The sequence below is a fragment of the Bufo gargarizans genome, chromosome 1 (assembly GCF_014858855.1).
Source record: "Bufo gargarizans isolate SCDJY-AF-19 chromosome 1, ASM1485885v1, whole genome shotgun sequence".
Lineage (NCBI taxonomy): Eukaryota > Metazoa > Chordata > Amphibia > Anura > Bufonidae > Bufo > Bufo gargarizans.
Window position 1 is genome coordinate 521236119 of NC_058080.1, and position 20995 is coordinate 521257113.

General features: G+C 44.4%; 1 protein-coding gene across 1 annotated transcript in view; it reads right to left on the reverse strand.

Annotated features, from left to right (window-relative positions):
* The window catches only part of LOC122933833 (clustered mitochondria protein homolog), a 56418-nt gene that overhangs the window by 9542 nt on the left and 25881 nt on the right, over positions 1-20995 (reverse strand). Inside the window, exons 16-22 of the mRNA XM_044288905.1 lie at positions 20253-20497; positions 13834-13918; positions 12658-12811; positions 5903-6042; positions 5007-5087; positions 4760-4885; positions 2388-2509 (exon numbers count right to left, since the gene is read on the reverse strand). Of these exons, the coding sequence (XP_044144840.1) occupies positions 2388-2509; positions 4760-4885; positions 5007-5087; positions 5903-6042; positions 12658-12811; positions 13834-13918; positions 20253-20497 (953 nt within the window). The remainder of the gene's footprint in view (positions 1-2387; positions 2510-4759; positions 4886-5006; positions 5088-5902; positions 6043-12657; positions 12812-13833; positions 13919-20252; positions 20498-20995) is intronic.

The window sequence follows — 20995 nt, forward strand, 5'->3', positions numbered from 1 at the left end:
GTGAAGCTCCACAAGTAGATGAGGACAAAGTCACACAACTCTATACAAAAGATACCTAGAATAAACCCCCTGCACCAGGAAGGTGGCACCAAAAAGTGGCAAATTTTTATGCAAGCCCCCCTTTCTAAAATTTAAGAGCATCTGTCAGTAGGGTCAACCCTATTAAACTAGGCATAACGCCTGGTAGGATTGAAGTATGCCGTCATCTCGTCCCTGTGCTGTATCTCCCAGTCTCTCATTTGAAATCTGCGCTGCTTGGAGAGCAGCAGGCGCAGGAAGACAGAGCTAGATGAGAGGTCTAGCCCCGTCAATCCAGAGGAAGCAGGGGCAGTGCTAACATAAGGCAGACCAAGCGGCTGCCTTAGGGTGCACCCTGGGGGAGGGCGGAAAAATGTGACATGGAGGGCTGATGTGACATAGGGGGGTGATTTGACATGGAGGGGGATAAATGTGACATGGGGGGGCTGATGGCTTACATAGGGGCATGATGGATGGGGGCTGATGGCTGACATGGGGGCTAATGGCTGACATGGCGGCTTGATGGCTGACATGGGGGGCTGATGTCTGACATGGGGGTCTGATCTGAGGTCTGATTGGGGCTGTGAGCTGAGGTCTGATTAACATTGGGGTCTGATTGCTGGTTTGACCTGAGGTGTAATGGAAAATATTTTTTTCTTATTATCCTCCTCTAAAACCTAGGTGTGTCTTAGAGGGCGAAAAATTCGGTCCTCAAACCAACGATTATCTGAACCAGAGAGAAGATACCAGGACCACACAGAGGAAAAGCCAGCTTCTGCAGACGGGACCAGGTGAGCTGCGAGGAGGGGAGGGGGGGGGGGGGCCGCCAAAATGGAGCTTCGCTTGTGTTGGCAAAAATCCTTGCACCGGCCCTGAGAGGAAGGTGGGGGGGGGGGGGGACTAAAGCTGAAGGAGGTGTAACAGACTGGTGCTCCGAGCGCTCTTGCCTGCCCCTTGATGCTCCAGTAAGGTCATTTGCATATAAATAAAATACATTTTTTTTTCTCAGAAAGGGTTGTCATAATCAGGGTATCATTTTTATCAGAATGATCAACCCTACCGGGCTGTTTACTTGGTTTAATAAAATTTATCATGCTGACATAGGTTCTTTAACGTTACATACATCAGAAAAGTCTAGATTTAAAAAAAAAAATAATTTCCCCAAAAGAAACACCAGTCCTCTCTATTAGGCCTGTTTCACACTGGCGTAACTCGTGCACTGTCTGAGGTTCACCCGGCCCCATTGACTATAATGGGGACCAGCGGAGATCCGGCCGCAGCATGGCAAATATGCCAAGAGGTAGCTGGATAACTACTGCTGCTTTCAGCGTTTTTGTCCGGCCGCTTCTCAGCATATTTGCCGTGTTGCGGCCGGATCTCCGATGGTCCCCGTTATAGTGAGTGGGGCCGGGCAGACTTCAGGCAGTGCACGGCTGTACACAGTAGTTACGGATCTGGCACTCTATGGAAAAGAAGCAGACCTTTTTTTTTTCTAATCTGGCATTACGAAATGCAGTGCAATCTGCAGACAGCATGTTAAAATGCAGTGCAATCTGCAGACAGCATGTTACAGCAGGAGAAGCTGAGCAGATTGATATAAAGTGTTGGGAAATGATTCAGTATAACTAGTCATTTAAACCTCTGCTAAGACCACCATCAGTAACTGACAGCTATCTCTGTATACACAATTACACAGAGAATGCTATCAGTTACTGATAACACCTTCCTGTGTACAACTATCAGTGATTGACAGATATCTATGTATACACACTTAGCACAGAGAATGCTATCAGTTACTGATAACACATCCCTGTGTACAACTATCAGTGACTGACAGATATCTATGTATACACACACTTACACATAGAATACTATCAATCACTGATAACACCTCCCTGTGTACAACTATCAGTGACTGACAGCTATCCCTATATATACACTTACACAGAGAATACTCTGTCACTGATAACACCTTCCTGTGTACAACTATTAGTGACTGACAGCTATCTACATATACAGACTGATACAGAGAATGCCATCACTTACTGATAACAACCTCCTGTGTACAACTGAAGTCAGAAAGAGCAGATATATAAATGTATAAATTACAAGTTTACTGAATCTTTTCTCACAAACTATGTATCAATCTGCTCAGCTCCTCCTGCTTTATAACATGCTGACTACAGATGTCATTGTGTTGCAGTGACAGGTTCACCTTTAAGTATCACCTTTGTGTTAGTTTGTGATATAAAAAGTATAATGTATCCCTCTATACTGTGGTGGCAAATTTATTTATTTTCAAACATACATGGAATCCCTGGTAAATCAACCTCTTTTAATGGGTACATGTAATATATTAATCATGGTACCTTAAGGCAACATCCAGGGACTTCTGCCCAAAATACTTTTCGTTGACCTTCAAAGCTTTTTCTAGAAAACGTAGGGACAAGTCACATTCAAGCACAGCTTGTAGAACCACGCCAATGTTACTCTGCAAGGGAAACAAGACACAGTGCAATGAACAAGTCTTCTAGATTAGGACAGTAGTGCAATGAACAAGTCTTCTAGATTAGGACAGTAGTGCATGCTTCCTCATAATCAGTGGTGTGCTCACCATGGAGTGAGAACCTACCAACACCATGGAGCCCACTTTCTGAGATACAAACCGGATTCCCAAAAAGTTGGGACACTAAACAAATTGCGAATAAAAACGGAATGCAATGATGTGGAGATGGTAAATGTCAATATTTTATTTGTAATAGAACGTAGATGACAGATCAAACGTTTAATCCGAGTAAATGTATCATTTTAAAGGAAAAATACGTTGATTCAAATTTTCACGGTGTCAACAAATCCCAAAAAAGTTGGGACAAGTAGCAATAAGAGGCTGGAAAAAGTAAATTTGAGCATAACGAAGAGCTGGAAGACCAATTAACACTAATTAGGTCAATTGGCAACATGATTGGGTATAAAAAGAGCTTCTCAGAGTGGCAGTGTCTCTCAGAAGCCAAGATGGGTAGAGGATCACCAATTCCCACAATGTTGCGCAGAAAGATAGTGGAGCAATATCAGAAAGGTGTTACCCAGCGAAAAATTGCAAAGACTTTGCATCTATCATCATCAACTGTGCATAACATCATCCGAAGATTCAGAGAATCTGGAACAATCTCTGTGCGTAAGGGTCAAGGCCGTAAAACCATACTGGATGCCCATGATCTCTGGGCCCTTAAACGACACTGCACCACAAACAGGAATGCTACTGTAAAGGAAATCACAGAATGGGCTCAGGAATACTTCCAGGAACCATTGTCAGTGAACACAATCCACCCTGCCATCCGCCGTTGCCAGCTGAAACTCTACAGTGCAAAGAAGAAGCCATTTCTAAGCAAGATCCACAAGCTCAGGCGTTTTCACTCGGCCAGGGATCATTTAAAATGGAGTGTGGCAAAATGGAAGACTGTTCTGTGGTCAGACGAGTCACGATTCGAAGTTCTTTTTGGAAATCTGGGACGCCATGTCATCCGGACCAAAGAGGACAAGGACAACCCAAGTTGTTATCAACGCTCAGTTCAGAAGCCTGCATCTCTGATGGTATGGGGTTGCATGAGTGCATGTGGCATGGGCAGCTTGCATGTCTGGAAAGGCACCATCAATGCAGAAAAATATGTTCAGGTTCTAGAACAACATATGCTCCCATCCAGACGTCATCTCTTTCAGGGAAGACCCTGCATTTTTCAACAAGATAATGCCAGACCACATTCTGCATCAATCACAACATCATGGCTGCGTAGGAGAAGGATCCGGGTACTGAAATGGCCAGTCTGAAGTCCAGATCTTTCACCTATAGAGAACATTTGGTGCATCATAAAGAGGAAGGTGCAACAAAGAAAGCCCAAGACGATTGAACAGTTAGAGGCCTGTATTAGACAAAAATGGGAGAGCATTCCTATTTCTAAACTTGAGAAACTGGTCTCCTCAGACGTCTGTTGAGTGTTGTAAGAAGGGGAGATGCCACACAGTGTTGAAAATGGCCTTGTCCCAATTTTTTGGGGATTTGTTGACACCATGAAATTCTGAAACATATTTTTCCCTTAAAATGGTACATTATCTCAGTTTAAACTTTTGTTCCGTGATTTATGTTCTATTCTGAATAAAATATTAGAAGTTGGCACCTCCACATCATTGCATTCAGTTTTTATTCACGATTTGTATAGTGTCCCAACTTTTGGGGAATCCGGTTTGTAGATTAACTGCATTTTCCTTCAGACACCACTAGAGGGAGCTCAATACAAAGAGATGTTCACAGTTTCCATTAAGTTCAATGGTAAATGTTTAGCTTTGTGTACACTCCCACAGTGGTGGCTGCATGCAGTAGTTTTATCAAGTGCTATATAAAGGATTTATAGCTATAGAGAGGAATATCAATTACACTAGTTGTCTAGTATAAAAACATTCAGATATATGGTATTCAAGATGATCATCATATTTATAAAGCACTTGCTTCACTTTTTCTGACATAGAAGATGGGTACAGTGGGCAAGATGGAGTACATCTTTTTAAATTAGAAAATTCCCTGGACACCCTCATACTAGAATCAATACATGAGGTCTGCAGTGTAACCTGAGATGATAGCTGGTAGTGGATCACTGCAGAACCCCACTGTCAGTATTCATCTTGCTAAACCCTAATTGGAGATATGATATGGGTTAGCTCACATATAATATTCAGTGCATTTACTCACATCCAATGTGGCCATGGAAGGATGATCTTCACCTGCTATGACCAGCATCAAGTATCGGGCACGGTACAGCAGTTTCAAAGCTACTGGTAATTGTCCACTGGCAAAACAGTAATGTGAGAGGAGGACCTGTTGGGCAAATGAACAACTGAACATGCCATATGACTGATAATAATGCATTTTTTTTTCTATGCATTGGAACATTAAGCAGAACATGGGGTTGACACTAATGGAGTAAAACCAAGCTTACATAGTCCTGAACTGCGCTGGTGCTGTCGTATCCCAACGTTCTCTCTGTCATTATTACTGCTTTCTGTTGATTATCCAGAGCCTGTAGAATGAAAACATTTATTATCTCTACTATGCTGCCTTCTTAGGCTATGTTCACATCATGTTTGTGAGGTACATCTACACCAGGAAAGCTCTTAAAAGACATGCAAAATGTGTTCATAGGGTTGCATTAGACTGATGGAGGCCAAAAGTTTGACCGTAAAAATACCAGCTTGGAATAGCACGGTAGACTACATTATGGCATCAACAGTATCCAGTAAAAAGAAATTGTACATTAAATGTATATATTTTTTTTAGAATAGGACCCTATGGATGATGGATGCCAGAGTAGAGCTTCCATCATAGGCGCTTGTCTCCTCTCTCAATAGGTCTGTTTTAGTAATTTATTGTATTCCACATGAAATGACAATTCTGGACCTTTTGTTCTTATGAAGAACATTACAGCATGTCAGATATTCCAGAAAGTGTGATTTGTGGTAGTGTGAGCATTGGGACCTCCACTGACCTCAGACGCAATGGGTTCCCTGTCTCTGTATCTCTCATTTCAATGCGGAAAGGCCACTTGTGCAGCCATTTCTCTAAGGAGAACTACAAATGGGCCCATTTTTGGATCCTCCTGGTCCATGACAACCATGGGGTGTAAAGTGTCATCCTCTCTCCAATCAACAGCATAAATAAGCACTAGGCATTATAAGACTTAGTGTATGTCATGATCCAAGCTGCAGGACAGGAGAAGCTTGTATATTATGGGACACCTTGTATATGTAGGAACTGACCTTACATTGTGTTTTATCTTATATCTTACTTCACTGGTTTATTTCCACGGTGTTAGAGAACTATTATTATGGCTCTCACCTCTTCTATGTCTCCCAAAATTAACTTGACCCTGGCAAGCAATCGTAGGCACGTGGCAATATCAGGATGTATAGCACCATACACACTATTCAATTGGACCAGGGCTTCATTCAACAAAACGACTCCTTCTTTAAGGCTTCCTGCAAAGCAAGACAGATCAGACCACATAGCCTCAGATTCCGCATATCAAAAAAAAAAAAAACACACATTTGCATTATAGATCTATAGGATATAAAATTTTCACAAATGGGTAATCACTGACCATGTTAAGCTCAATGGGTTGATGTGAAAAACAAACATATCTCACTATATATAAAGACAATGTTTTTTTTTTGGTAAACCCCCCCCGTCCTGGGAAGACCTGCAATGGGAAGTATACACCTTCGCTCCCTAGCAACGGCTGTTGAGTCCACCACTGTCGACATCCACTTTCACACAGCTGCTGGCCAAAGCGGTGACCTGATCCCCTTACCTCATGTCAGTTGGCCAGCGGGTGGCTGCAGTAGTGTCAAAGCGGATGTTGACAGTGGGGGACACAAGAGACAGCTGAGCCTGGGGAGTGGGAGGCAGTGGCAGGGAGCAGGCAAGTATGCTTCTCTTTGTAGGTAGGCCCAGGAGGAAGTTGGGGGGGGGGGGGGGGGGGGGGTATTCAGTGGGGTTAGTCTGGTCCCTATGCCTAAATCTAAAGGGGTTTTCTATGACAAAGACTTAACCCTTCTCAGGACTAATAGGACCCACACCGATCATATAAGCAGGGGCCTTGTGTTCCCAAATTTGAATGGAGCTGAGTGCAGGTGCTTGGCTATCTATGGCAGTGCCTAGAAGTTTAAAGTAGCAGCAAACATGCTGCCACTCCATTTAAACGGGGTAAAACTGGGCTGATTATTGCTGAGTTCAATCTATAATGATATGCTGAAAATGAAAGAAGAATACAGAATTATATAAATGTTCAGAGTGGACATTCACTTGACAGTGATTCCAGTGCTTCTGAGACATGACCACAACTACTGCAGCCCTGCTCTGTAAATAAAAGTTCTATATGCAAATCTAAGAAATAGAAGAGTAAGGCCTCAAGCACACAACGTATTTTTGGTCTGCGTCCAATCCACATCTTTTGCAGACCGCACGTGGACCCATTCATTTCTATAGGGCCGCAAAAAATGCGGACAGCATATGGATGTCATCCATGTGCTCTATGCATTTCTGTGGCTATTACGCAAATTTTACAACATGTCCTTATCTATTTCTATAATAGGGACTGAGAAAAGTGCAGGATGCACATGGCAAGTTTCCACGGTTTGCAGGCCGCAAAATGCATATGGTCGTGTCGTGTACATGTAGCCTAAGGAACACTTGGTTGGGAGGGGGATGTAGAGAAGGAAAGTGGCCATAAAATTAGCTATATAGCAAGAATAGTATTGTTTTTGTGTATTGTGTGCACTAGTGTAATCCAACACCTCTTGAGGACAAATAAATAATATCCTTTCTTACAGCCAAAGACAAGGCTAATAACGAGCTTAATATCATAGTCCTCCAACCAAAAGAAAAAACAGTGGCTGGATAGCCAATTTATTTCAAGGGTGTTCCTGGAATCAATGACAATCTACATTTTACAAAACTCTTTTGGTTGCTCTGGGCTATGAAAGTTAGAAATCAGCGGTATGTAGTTTTCCTTTAGAGTATTATCTGTCAAGACAAGTTTCTGAAATCTTCCTAGGTGGAACTATAAAAGCCCATCTGCATCACAACTGACTTTACAATTGTAATACATCTTCATTACATTGTCACTCATTCTCCATTGACTTTTTAGTCAACAGTGTAGGCAAAAAAAACGGAAAAATATAGAAAACCAACATCATTCTGTTGACCGATCTGATACTCTTATTGTCCTTATTAAATATCTAGAGCAGGGATCAGCAACCTCCGAGCAGGAATCAGCAACTACAACTCCCAGAATCCTCCTTCCACTTCTCTGGAGGTTACAAAAACAGCAGAGTTTTTCGTGCGGGTGCAATGCGTGAGGTGAACGCATTGCACCCGCACTGAATCCGGACCCATTCATTTCTATGGGGCTGTGCACATGAGCGGCGATTTTCACGCATCACTTATGCGTTGCGTGAAAATTGCAGCAAGCTCTATATTGTGCGTTTATCACACAACGCAGGCCCCATAGAAGTGAATGGGGCTGCGTGAAAATCGCAAGCATCCGCAAACAAGTGCGGATGCGGTGCGATTTTCACGCACGGTTGCTAAGAGACGATCGGGATGGAGACCTGATCATTATTATTTTCCCTTATAACATGGTTATAAGGGAAAATAATAGCATTCTTAATACAGAATGCATAGTACAATAGCGCTGGAGGGGTTAAATTTAAAAAAATAAATAAATTTAACTCACCTTAATCCACTTGCTCGCGCAGCCCGGCTTCTCTTCTGTCTTCTTGTTTGCTGTGTACAGGAAAAGGACCTGTGGTGACGTCACTACGCTCATCACAAGGTCCATCACCATGGTAAAACATCATGTGATGGACCATGTGATGACCGGAGTGACATCACCACAGGTCCTGTTCCTGCACACAGCAAAGATGACGACAGAAGAGATGCCGGCTGCGCGAGCAAGTGGATTAAGGGGAGTTAAATTTTTATATTTTTTTTTAACCAATCCAGCCCTATTGTACTATGCATTCTGTATTAAGAATGTTATTATTTTCCCTTATAACCATGTTATAAGGGAAAATAATACAATCTATCAAACATGCCGATTTTTCTCACGCGCGTGCAAAACGCATTACAAAAACCAGCCTAAGGCCTCTTTTACACGAACTATACGGATTAGTTCCAGATGCGTTCAGTGAAACTCGCACCATTTTGCAAGCAAGTTCAGTCAGTTTTGTCTGCGATTGCGTTCAGTTTTTTCAGCGCGGGTGCAATGCGTTTTGATGCGTTTTTTTACACGTGTGATAAAAAAACGGAAGGTTTACAAACAACATCTCTTAGCAACCATCAGTGAAAAACGCATTGCATTCGCATGCAGGTGCGGATGCAATGCGTTTTTCACATAAGCCCCATTCACTTCTATGGGGCCCGCGTTGTTCACGCAACGCAGAACTGATTCATGAAAAAAAAAACGCTCATGTACACAGACCCATTGAAATGAATGGGTCATGATTTAGTGTGGGTGCTATGCGTTCACGTCACGCATTGCCCCCGTGCGGAAAACTCGCTCGTGTGAAAGAGGTCTAAGTGTGCATGTTGGGAGTTGTAGTTTTTTTGCAGCTGCAGTGCTGAAGGTTGCTGGTCCCTGATCTAGAGTCTATAATGGTATGCTGCTGTACGTGGGCTGTTTCCAAAGGCACTTTAAGGCCCCTTTCACACGGGCGAGATTTCCGCGCGGGTGCGATGCGTGAGTTGAACGCATTGCACCCGCACTAAATCCTAACCCATTCATTTCTATGGGGCTGTTCACATGAGCGGTGATTTTCACGCATCACTTATGCGTTGTGTGAAAATCGCAGCATGTTCTATATTCAGCGTTTTTCACGTAACGCAGGCCCCATAGAAATGAATGGGGTTGCGTGAAAATCGCAAGCATCCACAAGCAAGTGCGGATGCGGTGCGATTTCCACGCATGGGTTCTAGGTGACAGTCTATTCACTGTATTATTTTCCCTTATAACATGGTTATAAGGGAAAATAATAGCATTCTGACTACAGAATGCTTAGTATAATAGTGCTGGGAGGGTTAACAAAAATAAAAAAAGTTAACTCACCTTATCCCCATGATCGCCTAGTTCCCGGTCGGTCTGTTCTTTAGCTGTGGCTAAAGGACCTGTGGTGATGTCAGATCACATGCTCCATCACCATGGTGATGGACCATGTGATTGGAGCATGTGATCTGACATCACCAAAGGTCATTCAGCCCACAGCTAAAGAACAGACCGGGATCTACACGATCATGGGGATAAGGTGAGTTAACTTTTTTATTTTTTTTAACCCTTCCAGCGCTATTATACTAAGCATTCTGTATTCAGAATGCTATTATTTTCCCTTATAACCATGTTATAAGGGAAAATAATACAATCTTCAGAACATCAATCCCAAGCCCCGAACTTCTGTGAAGAAGTTCGGGTTTGGGTACCAAACATGCACGATTTTTCTCACGCGAGTGCAAAACGCATTACAATGTTTTGCACTCGCGCGGAAAAATCGCGGGTGTTTCCGCAACGCACCCGCACATTTTTCCGCAACGCCCGTGTGAAACCAGCCTAAGGCTGAGTTCACACGAGCGTGACAGATTTGGTCCGGATGCGTTCAGGGTGCGTTCAGTTAAACTCGCACCATTTTGCAAGCAAGTTCAGTCAGTTTTGGCTGCAATTGCGTTTAGTTGTTCAGTTTTTTCCGCGCGGGTGCAATGCGTTTTGATGCGTTTTTCACGCGCGTGATAAAAAACTGAAGGTTTACAAACAACATCTCCTAGCAACCATCAGTGAAAAACGCATTGCATCCGCACTTGCTTGCAGATGCAATGCGTTATTAATGCAGCCCCATTCACTTCTGTGGAGCCAGGGCTGCGTGAAAAACGCAGAATATAGAGCATGCTGCGATTTTAAAGCATTGCAGAACTGATGCATGAAAAAAAACGCTCATGTGCACAGCCCCATTGAAATGAATAGGTCAGGATTCAGTGCAGGTGCAATGCGTTCACCTACTGCATTGCACCCGCGCGGAAATCTCGCCCGTGTGAACTCAGCCTAAGGCCTCGTTCACACTTCAGTGTTTAGTCAGTGATTTCCATCAGTGATTTGTGAGCCAAAACCAGGTACAACTCTAAACACAGAACAGGAGCAGATCTTTCCCTTCTACCTCATGTCTGTGGAGGCTCCACTTCTGGTTTGGGCTCACAAATCACTGATGGAAATCACTGACCAAACACTGAAGTGTGAACGAGGCCTAAGGCCCCTTTCACACGGGCGAGTTTTCCGTGCGGGTGCGATGCGTGCGGTGAACGCATTGCACCCGCACTGAATCCTGACCCATTCATTTCTATGGGGCTGTGCACACGAGCGGTGATTTTCACGCATCACTTATGCGTTGCGTGAAAATCGCAGCATGCTCCTCTTTGTGCGTTTTTCACGTAATGCAGGCCCTATAGAAATGAATGGGGTTGCGTGAAAATCGCATGCATCCGCAAGCAAGTGCGGATGCGGTGCGATTTTCACGCATGGGTTCTAGGTGACAGTCTATTCACTGTATTATTTTCCCTTATAACATGGTTATAAGGGAAAATAATAGCATTCTGAATACAGAATGCTTAGTATAATAGTGCTGGAAGGGTTAAAAATAATAAAAAAGTTAACTCACCTTCTCCTCCTGTTCGCGTAGAGGCCGGTCTGTTCTTTAGCTGTGGCTGAAGGACCTTTGATGACGTCAGATCACATGCTCCATCACCATGGTGATGGACCATGTGATTGGAGCATGTGATCTGACGTCACCTCAGGTCATTCAGTCCACAGCTAAAGAACAGACCGGGATCTACGCTAACAAGAGGAGAAGGTGAGTTAACTTTTTTTATTATTTTTAACCCTTCCAGCACTATTATACTAAGCATTCTGTATTCAGAATGCTATTATTTTCCCTTATAACCATGTTATAAGGGAAAATAATACAATCTTCAGAACATCAATCCCAAGCCCGAACTTCTGTGAAGAAGTTCGGGTCTGGGAACCAAACATGCGTGATTTTTCTCACGCGAGTGCAAAACGCATGACAATGTTTTGCACTCGCGCGGAGAAATCGCGCATTTTCCCGCAACGCACCCGCCTCTTATCCGGGCAAAAAACATGACGCCCGTGTGAAAGAGGCCTAAGGCTGGTTTCACACGGGCGTTGCGGATTGGGGCCGGATGCGTTCAGGGTGCGTTCAGTGAAACTCGCACCATTTTGCAAGCAAGTTCAGTCAGTTTTGTCTGTGATTGCGTTCAGTTGTTCAGTTTTTTCCGCGCGGGTGCAATGCGTCTTGATGCGTTTTTCACGCGCGTGATAAAAAACTGAATGTTTACAAACAACATCTCTTAGCAACCATCAGTGAAAAACGCATCACACCCGCACTTGCTTGCGGATGCAATGCGTTTTTCACGCAGCCCCATTCACTTCTATGGGGCCAGGGCTGCGTGAAAAACGCAGAATATAGAACATGCTGCGATTTTCACGCAACGCAGAACTGGTGCGTGAAAAACACGCATAGACTCATTGAAATGAATAGGTCAGGATTCAGTGCGGGTGCTAGACGTTCACGTCACGCATTGCACCCACGCGGAAATCACGCTCGTGTGAAAGGGACCTAGGCACAGGCTGATCAATGCCCTGTGTAAAGGAGCCACCGATCACCTGGTGAACCAGGAAACACTCCCTTCATCAGGTAATTACATCCACCAAACCATTGCTTATGGGCTAGCAAATCATCCTACGTAAACAGGGATGTGCTGTCCAGAAACAATGAATCTGCGATCATTCATTTACATACAGACAATGATTGCTGCCTGTAAATGCAGTTCTCACCTCCTTTCATAATCAGGCAATTAGTGGGAATAAATGTCTCGTTCCCAATAATTGACTGGTCAGTCAGCTGATGTAAAGAGGCCCTAACTGTCCCATTTATATCTTAAAGGAGATGTGTCAGCATTAATATGGTGCTATAACAGAGGGGGAAACTGCAAAGACCTATAGGTAGTTTTACAATAATTTCTAATGTCTTTACCCTGCTGTATGCTGATCTGTGCTTTAGTGAATACTTCCTGCGCCTCCTTGGCCTTAACGCTGACGTGTTTGACTACTGGAAACATGTTCAGAATGTCTTCCTCTGTTAAAGCTGGCTTATGACGACTTTCAAAGTTATAATCCCGCAGGAGAACCTAAAAGAAGAAAATGGTGTTTGTAACATAAAGAGCAGCAGAATGGGTTAGGCTAAATTGAGACAAGCGTGTCCACTGCGGGAAACAATGTTGTGTGTCCCTGCCCGACCGCAACTATAATGATTTGTACTCACATAATGCCGTCAGTACAAATCACTACAGCGGAGGTCGGGCAGGGACACACATCATTATAAATCATTATAATGCCATGTCACAGGCGCAGTGCCCATAATGGGAAAAATCAAGCTCCCACACGAAGTGCGCTTCCCACAGTGGATCCGCTCGTCTGAAATTAGCCTAAGGGTGTATTCACACGACTGTATTTTCGGTCTGCGTCGATCCGCATTTTGTAATTAATTTGTACGGGTCTGCAAAAAATGTGTACAGCACACAGATGACATCGTGTGCTGTCCGCCTCCGTGAGGCTGACCCGCAAATTATACGTCCCATTTGTCAGTTTTGCGGACAAAAATACTCATTTTTTTCAATGGTGCTTGTGAAAAACGCAGTATGTCCGCAGACCACACCTGTGTTTTGCAGAACGCCAATTTGACCACAAAACAGTTATGGACGTGTGAATACACCCTTAGTCTGCCAGGCATGTTTGCCAAGGATTATTGAATCCACATCAATATCTACATCCTAATTGGCAGTTTTATGTGTATTGATGTGAATGGTGAGTTGACCCTATGCCAACACTGCATCGGTCAGATATGAGAAGGGGGATTCATCATCATCTCAGTAGTGGCACATTAGGCATTTGGCCTGCAATGTCAAGCATAATCTCAGAAGAGATTGAAGGCTTTCATCTTTTTCTATACACTACATGGCTTTATTTTATTATTTTATAAAAATTAAACGTTAAAATATAGAGGCAAATAAACTACTAAAAGTTATAAAACATCAGAAACCAAAAAGTAACCACTGCTTGTAAAACACACAAAGCACACACATTATTTGTATGAAATCTGTCATATAAGAAGCTTGAGCCCTGCAGATATCAAACACGTTGAGACAATTACCTGAACTCCAGTCTTTATACAGAACTCCCGGAGGAGCGTCACTTTCTGCAGGGTATACTTCTCAACCAACTGCTCCACAGAATCGCTGAAACGCAACAGATAGATCATTAAACTAAAGCTGGGCACACATGGCAGATGGATGTCAGCCAAACCTGCCGATTTCAGAAGAACCGGATGACCACCTAATGTGTGTGGACATGCCAAGACTTTCTACTGGTGGCAGATGTCAGTGGAAAAAGGAGTTAGGCATGTTGGATTTCAACACCCCATTCCTCTTTTCTGCAGCCGGCTGTGATCTAAAAAGGTACCCATACATGGGCACACTGCCAATGAGGCGAGGTGAGGTGATTGCCTCAGGCAGCACCAGGTAGGGACAAGTGGAGGGCAGCAGAAAGGCCTTGGGCAATGAGTGCTTTCATTGTGGAAGCGTTCACCTCTGCATATTCAACTGTATCTCTATATTAACCAGTATGTTTTGTAGCACTATCTCTCTCTCATATATATATATATATATATATATATACACACACAGGTCCTTCTAAAAAAATTAGCATATTGTGATAAAGTTCATTATTTTCTGTAATGTACTGATAAACATTAGACTTTCATATATTTTAGATTCATTACACACAACTGAAGTAGTTCAAGCCTTTTATTGTTTTAATATTGATGATTTTGGCATACAGCTCATGAAAACCCAAAATTCCTATCTAAAAAAATTAGCATTTTTCATCCGACCAATAAAAGAAAAGTGTTTTTAATACAAAAAAAGTCAACCTTCAAAAAATTATGTTCAGTTCTGCACTCAATACTTGGTCGGGAATCCTTTTGCAGAAATGACTGCCTCAATGCGGCGTGGCATGGAGGCAATCAGCCTGTGGCACTGCTGAGGTGTTATGGAGGCCCAGGATGCTTCGATAGCGGCCTTAAGCTCATCCAGAGTGTTGGGTCTTGCGTCTCTCAACTTTCTCTTCCCAATATCCCACAGATTCTCTATGGGGTTCAGGTCAGGAGAGTTGGCAGGCCAATTGAGCACAGTAATACCATGGTCAGTAAACCATTTACCAGTGGTTTTGGCACTGTGAGCAGGTGCCAGGTCGTGCTGAAAAATGAAATCTTCATCTCCATAAAGCTTTTCAGCAGATGGAAGCATGAAGTGCTCCAAAATCTCCTGATAGCTAGCTGCATTGACCCTGCCCTTGATAAAACACAGTGGACCAACACCAGCAGCTGACATGGCACCCCAGACCATCACTGACTGTGGGTACTTGACACTGGACTTCAGGCATTTTGGCATTTCCCTCTCCCCAGTCTTCCTCCAGACTCTGGCACCTTGATTTCCGAATGACATGCAAAATTTGCTTTCATCCGAAAAAAGTACTTTGGACCACTGAGCAACAGTCCAGTGCTGCTTCTTTGTAGCCCAGGTCAGGCGCTTCTGCCGCTGTTTCTGGTTCAAAAGTGGCTTGACCTGGGGAATGCGGCACCTGTAGCCCATTTCCTGCACACGCCTGTACACGGTGGCTCTGGATGTTTCTACTCCAGACTCGGTCCCCCAAGGTCTGGAATCGGTCCTTCTCCACAATCTTCCTCAGGGTCCGGTCACCTCTTCTCGTTGTGCAGCGTTTTCTGCCACACTTTTTCCTTCCCACAGACTTCCCACTGAGGTGCCTTGATACAGCACTCTGGGAACAGCCTATTCGTTCAGAAATTTCTTTGTGTCTTACCCTCTTGCTTGAGGGTGTCAATGATGGCCTTCTGGACAGCAGTCAGGTCGGCAGTCTTACCCATGATTGCGGTTTTGAGTAATGAACCAGGCTGGGAGTTTTTAAAAGCCTCAGGAATCTTTTGCAGATGTTTAGAGTTAATTAGTTGATTCAGATGATTAGGTTAATAGCTCGTTTAGAGAACCTTTTCATGATATGCTAATTTTTTTAGATAGGAATTTGGGTTTTCATGAGCTGTATGCCAAAATCATCAATATTAAAACAATAAAAGGCTTGAACTACTTCAGTTGGTGTGTAATGAATCTAAAATATATGAAAGTCTAATGTTTATCAGTACATTACAGAAAATAATTAACTTTATCACAATATGCTAATTTTTTTTAGAAGGACCTGTATATATATATATATATATATATATATATACAGGTCCTTCTCAAAAAATTAGCATATTGTGAAAAAGTTCATTCTTTTCTGTAATGTACTGATAAACATTAGACTTTCATATATTTTAGATTCATTACACACCAACTGAAGTAGTTCAAGCCTTTTATTGTTTTAATATTGATGATTTTGGCATACAGCTCATGAAAACCCAAATTTCCTATCTCAAAAAATTAGCATATTTCATCCGACCAATAAAAGAAAAGTGTTTTTAATACAAAAAAAGTCAACCTTCAAATAATTATGTTCAGTTATGCACTCAATACTTGGTCGGGAATCCTTTTGCAGAAATAACTGCTTCAATGCGGCGTGGCATGGAGGCAATCAGCCTGTGGCACTGCTGAAGAGTTATGGAAGCCCAGGATGCTTCGATAGCGGCCTTAAGCTCATCCAGAGTGTTGGGTCTTGCGTCTCTCAACTTTCTCTTCCCAATATCCCACAGATTCTCTATGGGGTTCAGGTCAGGAGAGTTGGCAGGCCAATTGAGCACAGTAATACCATGGTCAGTAAACCATTTACCAGTGGTTTTGGCACTGTGAGCAGGTGCCAGGTCGTGCTGAAAAATGAAATCTTCATCTCCATAAAGCTTTTCAGCAGATGGAAGCATGAAGTGCTCCAAAATCTCCTGATAGCTAGCTGCATTGACCCTGCCCTTGATAAAACACAGTGGACCAACACCAGCAGCTGACATGGCACCCCAGACCATCACTGACTGTGGGTACTTGACACTGGACTTCAGGCATTTTGGCATTTCCCTCTCCCCAGTCTTCCTCCAGACTCTGGCACCTTGATTTCCGAATGACATGCAAAATTTGCTTTCATCCGAAAAAAGAACTTTGGACCACTGAGCAACAGTCCAGTGCTGCTTCTCTGTAGCCCAGGTCAGGCGCTTCTGCCGCTGTTTCTGGGGAATGCGGCACCTGTAGCCCATTTCCTGCACACGCCTGTACACGGGGGCTCTGGATGTTTCTACTCCAGACTCAGTCCACTGCTTCCGCAGGTCCCCCAAGGTCTGGAATCGGTCCTTCTCCACAATCTTGCTCAGGGTCCAGTCACCTCTTCTCGTTGTGCAGCGTTTTCTGCCACACTTTTTCCTTCCCACAGACTTCCCACTGAGGTGCCTTGATACAGCACTCTGGGAACAGCCTATTCGTTCAGAAATTTCTTTCTGTGTCTTACCCTCTTGCTTGAGGGTGTCAATGATGGCCTTCTGGACAGCAGTCAGGTCGGCAGTCTTACCCATGATTGCGGTTTTGAGAAATGAACCAGGCTGGGAGTTTTTAAAAGCCTCAGGAATCTTTTGCAGGTGTTTAGAGTTAATTAGTTGATTCAGATGATTAGGTTAATAGCTCGTTTAGAGAACCTTTTCATGATATGCTAATTTTTTGAGATAGGAATTTTGGGTTTTCATGAGCTGTATGCCAAAATCATCAATATTAAAACAATAAAAGGCTTGAACTACTTCAGTTGGTGTGTAATGAATCTAAAATATATGAAAGTCTAATGTTTATCAGTACATTACAGAAAATAATGAACTTTATCACAATATGCAAATTTTTCGAGAAGGACCTGTATATAAAAGGATATATATATGTATGTTCCGCGATCACTCAAAAACGCAACCATGGATTTCAACTAAACTTGGTATACACATCCCTTGCTACCTGGAAAGAAATCTTGTGGGGTCTCAGCTTTCTAGGACGTACCGTTCCTGAGATATTCCCCAAAAAAATGACCTGCATTAGTGAATAGAAGCCTGCAAATCTTTCACTCATATCTCAACTCCCATATACACGGTCACATGTCCCTTATCAGCCAATAGAAGCTCGCAGACCCTTAGTCTCCACATACACACAGTTTTACACCAGGTTTCCATAACAACCCAGCCATTTTTCTTCACTGCTGTAGGTCAGCTTTAGGCTAGGGCTACAGGACGACATGTGTCGTGGGACAATTTGTATAATGATAGGCTATGGTGTTGACTGTGACATGTGACATGCTGCAACTGCGACTTGGATGGATTTTTTGCCACTGTCGTGTCGCAGTCGCAGGATGTCACATTGTCGCAGTGCGACACCATAGCCTATCATTATAAAAATTGTTGAGACAAAATGTCACGCGACACGTCGTTGTGTAGCCCTAGCATTAAAGGGGCAGGGCGTTGTTGAGGTCACTGTTAAAGGGGCGGGCACTGTGGATGTCACTGTTAAGGCAGCAGGGTACTGTGAGGTCACTGTTAAAGGGACGGGTGCTGTGGAGGTCTCTGTTAAGGGGGCAGGGAACAGTGGAGGTCACAGATAAGAGGACAGTCAGTGTTAAGGAGCGGGGTGCTGTATAGGTCACTGTTAAACGGGTGTTCACTGTGGATGTTACTATTAAGGGGGCAGGCCGCTATGGAGGTCAGTGTTAAAGGGGCAGGCACTGCGGAGGTCACTGTTAAGGGGGCAGGGTACTATTAGGTCACTGTTAAGGGAGAGGGGTACTGTGGCAGTCACTGTTAAAGGGACAGGTGCTGTGGAGGTCTCTGTTAAGGGGCAGGGAACAGTGGAGGTCACAGATAAGAGGACGGTCTCCTATGGAGGTCAGTGTTAAGGGGCGGGGTGCTGTATAGGTCACTGTTAAGGGGGCGGACCCCTGAGGAGGTCACTGTCAAGGGAGTGGGGTGCTGTGAAACTCACTGTTAAAGGAGCGGGCTGCTGTGAAGGTCAAAGTTAAGGGGATGGGCTGCTGTGGAGGTCCCATTTTAAGGAGGCGGGGCACTATAGGGGTCAGTGTTAAGGGGTGGGGGGGCTGTGGAGGTCCCATTTTAAGGAGGCGGGGCACTGTGGGGGGGGTCAGTGTTAAGGGGTGGGGGGCTGTGGAGGTCTCTGTTAAGGGATGAAATATACCTGTGCGAAGCCGGGTCCTTCGCAGGATGTCACATTGTCGCAGTGCGACACCATAGCCTATCATTATAAAAATTGTTGAGACAAAATGTCACGCGACACGTCGTTGTGTAGCCCTAGCATTAAAGGGGCAGGGCGTTGTTGAGGTCACTGTTAAAGGGGCGGGCACTGTGGATGTCACTGTTAAGGCAGCAGGGTACTGTGAGGTCACTGTTAAAGGGACGGGTGCTGTGGAGGTCTCTGTTAAGGGGGCAGGGAACAGTGGAGGTCACAGATAAGAGGACAGTCAGTGTTAAGGAGCGGGGTGCTGTATAGGTCACTGTTAAACGGGTGTTCACTGTGGATGTTACTATTAAGGGGGCAGGCCGCTATGGAGGTCAGTGTTAAAGGGGCAGGCACTGCGGAGGTCACTGTTAAGGGGGCAGGGTACTATTAGGTCACTGTTAAGGGAGAGGGGTACTGTGGCAGTCACTGTTAAAGGGACAGGTGCTGTGGAGGTCTCTGTTAAGGGGCAGGGAACAGTGGAGGTCACAGATAAGAGGACGGTCTCCTATGGAGGTCAGTGTTAAGGGGCGGGGTGCTGTATAGGTCACTGTTAAGGGGGCGGACCCCTGAGGAGGTCACTGTCAAGGGAGTGGGGTGCTGTGAAACTCACTGTTAAAGGAGCGGGCTGCTGTGAAGGTCAAAGTTAAGGGGATGGGCTGCTGTGGAGGTCCCATTTTAAGGAGGCGGGGCACTATAGGGGTCAGTGTTAAGGGGTGGGGGGGCTGTGGAGGTCCCATTTTAAGGAGGCGGGGCACTGTGGGGGGGGTCAGTGTTAAGGGGTGGGGGGCTGTGGAGGTCTCTGTTAAGGGATGAAATATACCTGTGCGAAGCCGGGTCCTTCTGCTAGTTATATTATATTTTCCAAGTATGCTTTTAACAGTAAGGCTGGAGGAAAGGGGTTAGGCTGAGAATTTGGCATGGGGGTGCGTCATTTAGGTTTTCACCTCAGGTAGCAGAAAGGCTAGATGCACCCCTGCCCATACACATGAGGTAAATTATAGGCAAACTTTTCATTTTTTGTAGGAATTGGCCAACAACCGTAAATGTGTATGGGGTTCTCCAGACTCTTCCCCGACAGCAAAGGAAAGAAGAATTGGGCATGTTGGATGTCAATACATCCAGTCATTTGTCCCAGAGGGAGAAACGTTGCTGCTGTGTCTGACAGCAATGAAGACACCTGCATGCTCTGCCCAGTGTGCATGTATATGGGGCAGGAGGTAGGAATGGCTGCTCAAATGAGTGTTCAGCAAACAGCTGTCTTAAATGTAAGTGCCGCTGCCCTATTCAGTTGCTGACATATCCCCTTAGATTAGAATCCTACCAGGAAAGTGTGAAGTCATAGTTGTCTTTAGCATTCTGCTGGATTTGCCTCCAGAGGTCAGTGGGTGTCATACTGGCCCAGGCCGTGCTGTCTCCATTTTCCAGCGGACGCATCTTCTTCTTGTTCTTGCGTTTACGGGACAGCAGCTCATCAGGAAGCAGGTAAGCCACGGGATTCGGGTAAGAACTCAAGAAGCAGTTCAGAAAATGGCTGACCGCAGCTGACAGCGCCGACATCTCTATTCCCTGACATAAAACATATGGATGCCATGTTATACATGCCATTATAAGGACACTGCCACACATGGAAATATCTCTCAGACACAGCACATATTCATCTGCAGTATTGGTAGGACATCTGCTTCTCGTAATTGCCCTCAATGGATACATTGCAACCAGGGCAAGTTAAGAGCGGGTTCTCTGGTCATTGTGACCACACTGTATGGTACTGGGGCTGCCCATAGCAAGGGCCGCTGTGCGGCCACCACCTAAAGCAGGGATCCGCAACCTCCGGCACTCCAGCTGTTCTGAAACTACAACTCCCAGAATACTTCATTCACTTCTGTGGGAGTTGGAAGAACAGCCGAGCATGTTTACATGCTGGGAGTTGTAGTTTCACAGCAGCTGGAGGTTGTGAGAATTAGAACTACCACTGAACTGCATTTAGCAACAAAGTGACAGAAATATCAATTAAAAGTAAAAATAACAAAAGCAAGTCCTGTTAAAATGTGTTACCTAAAACCC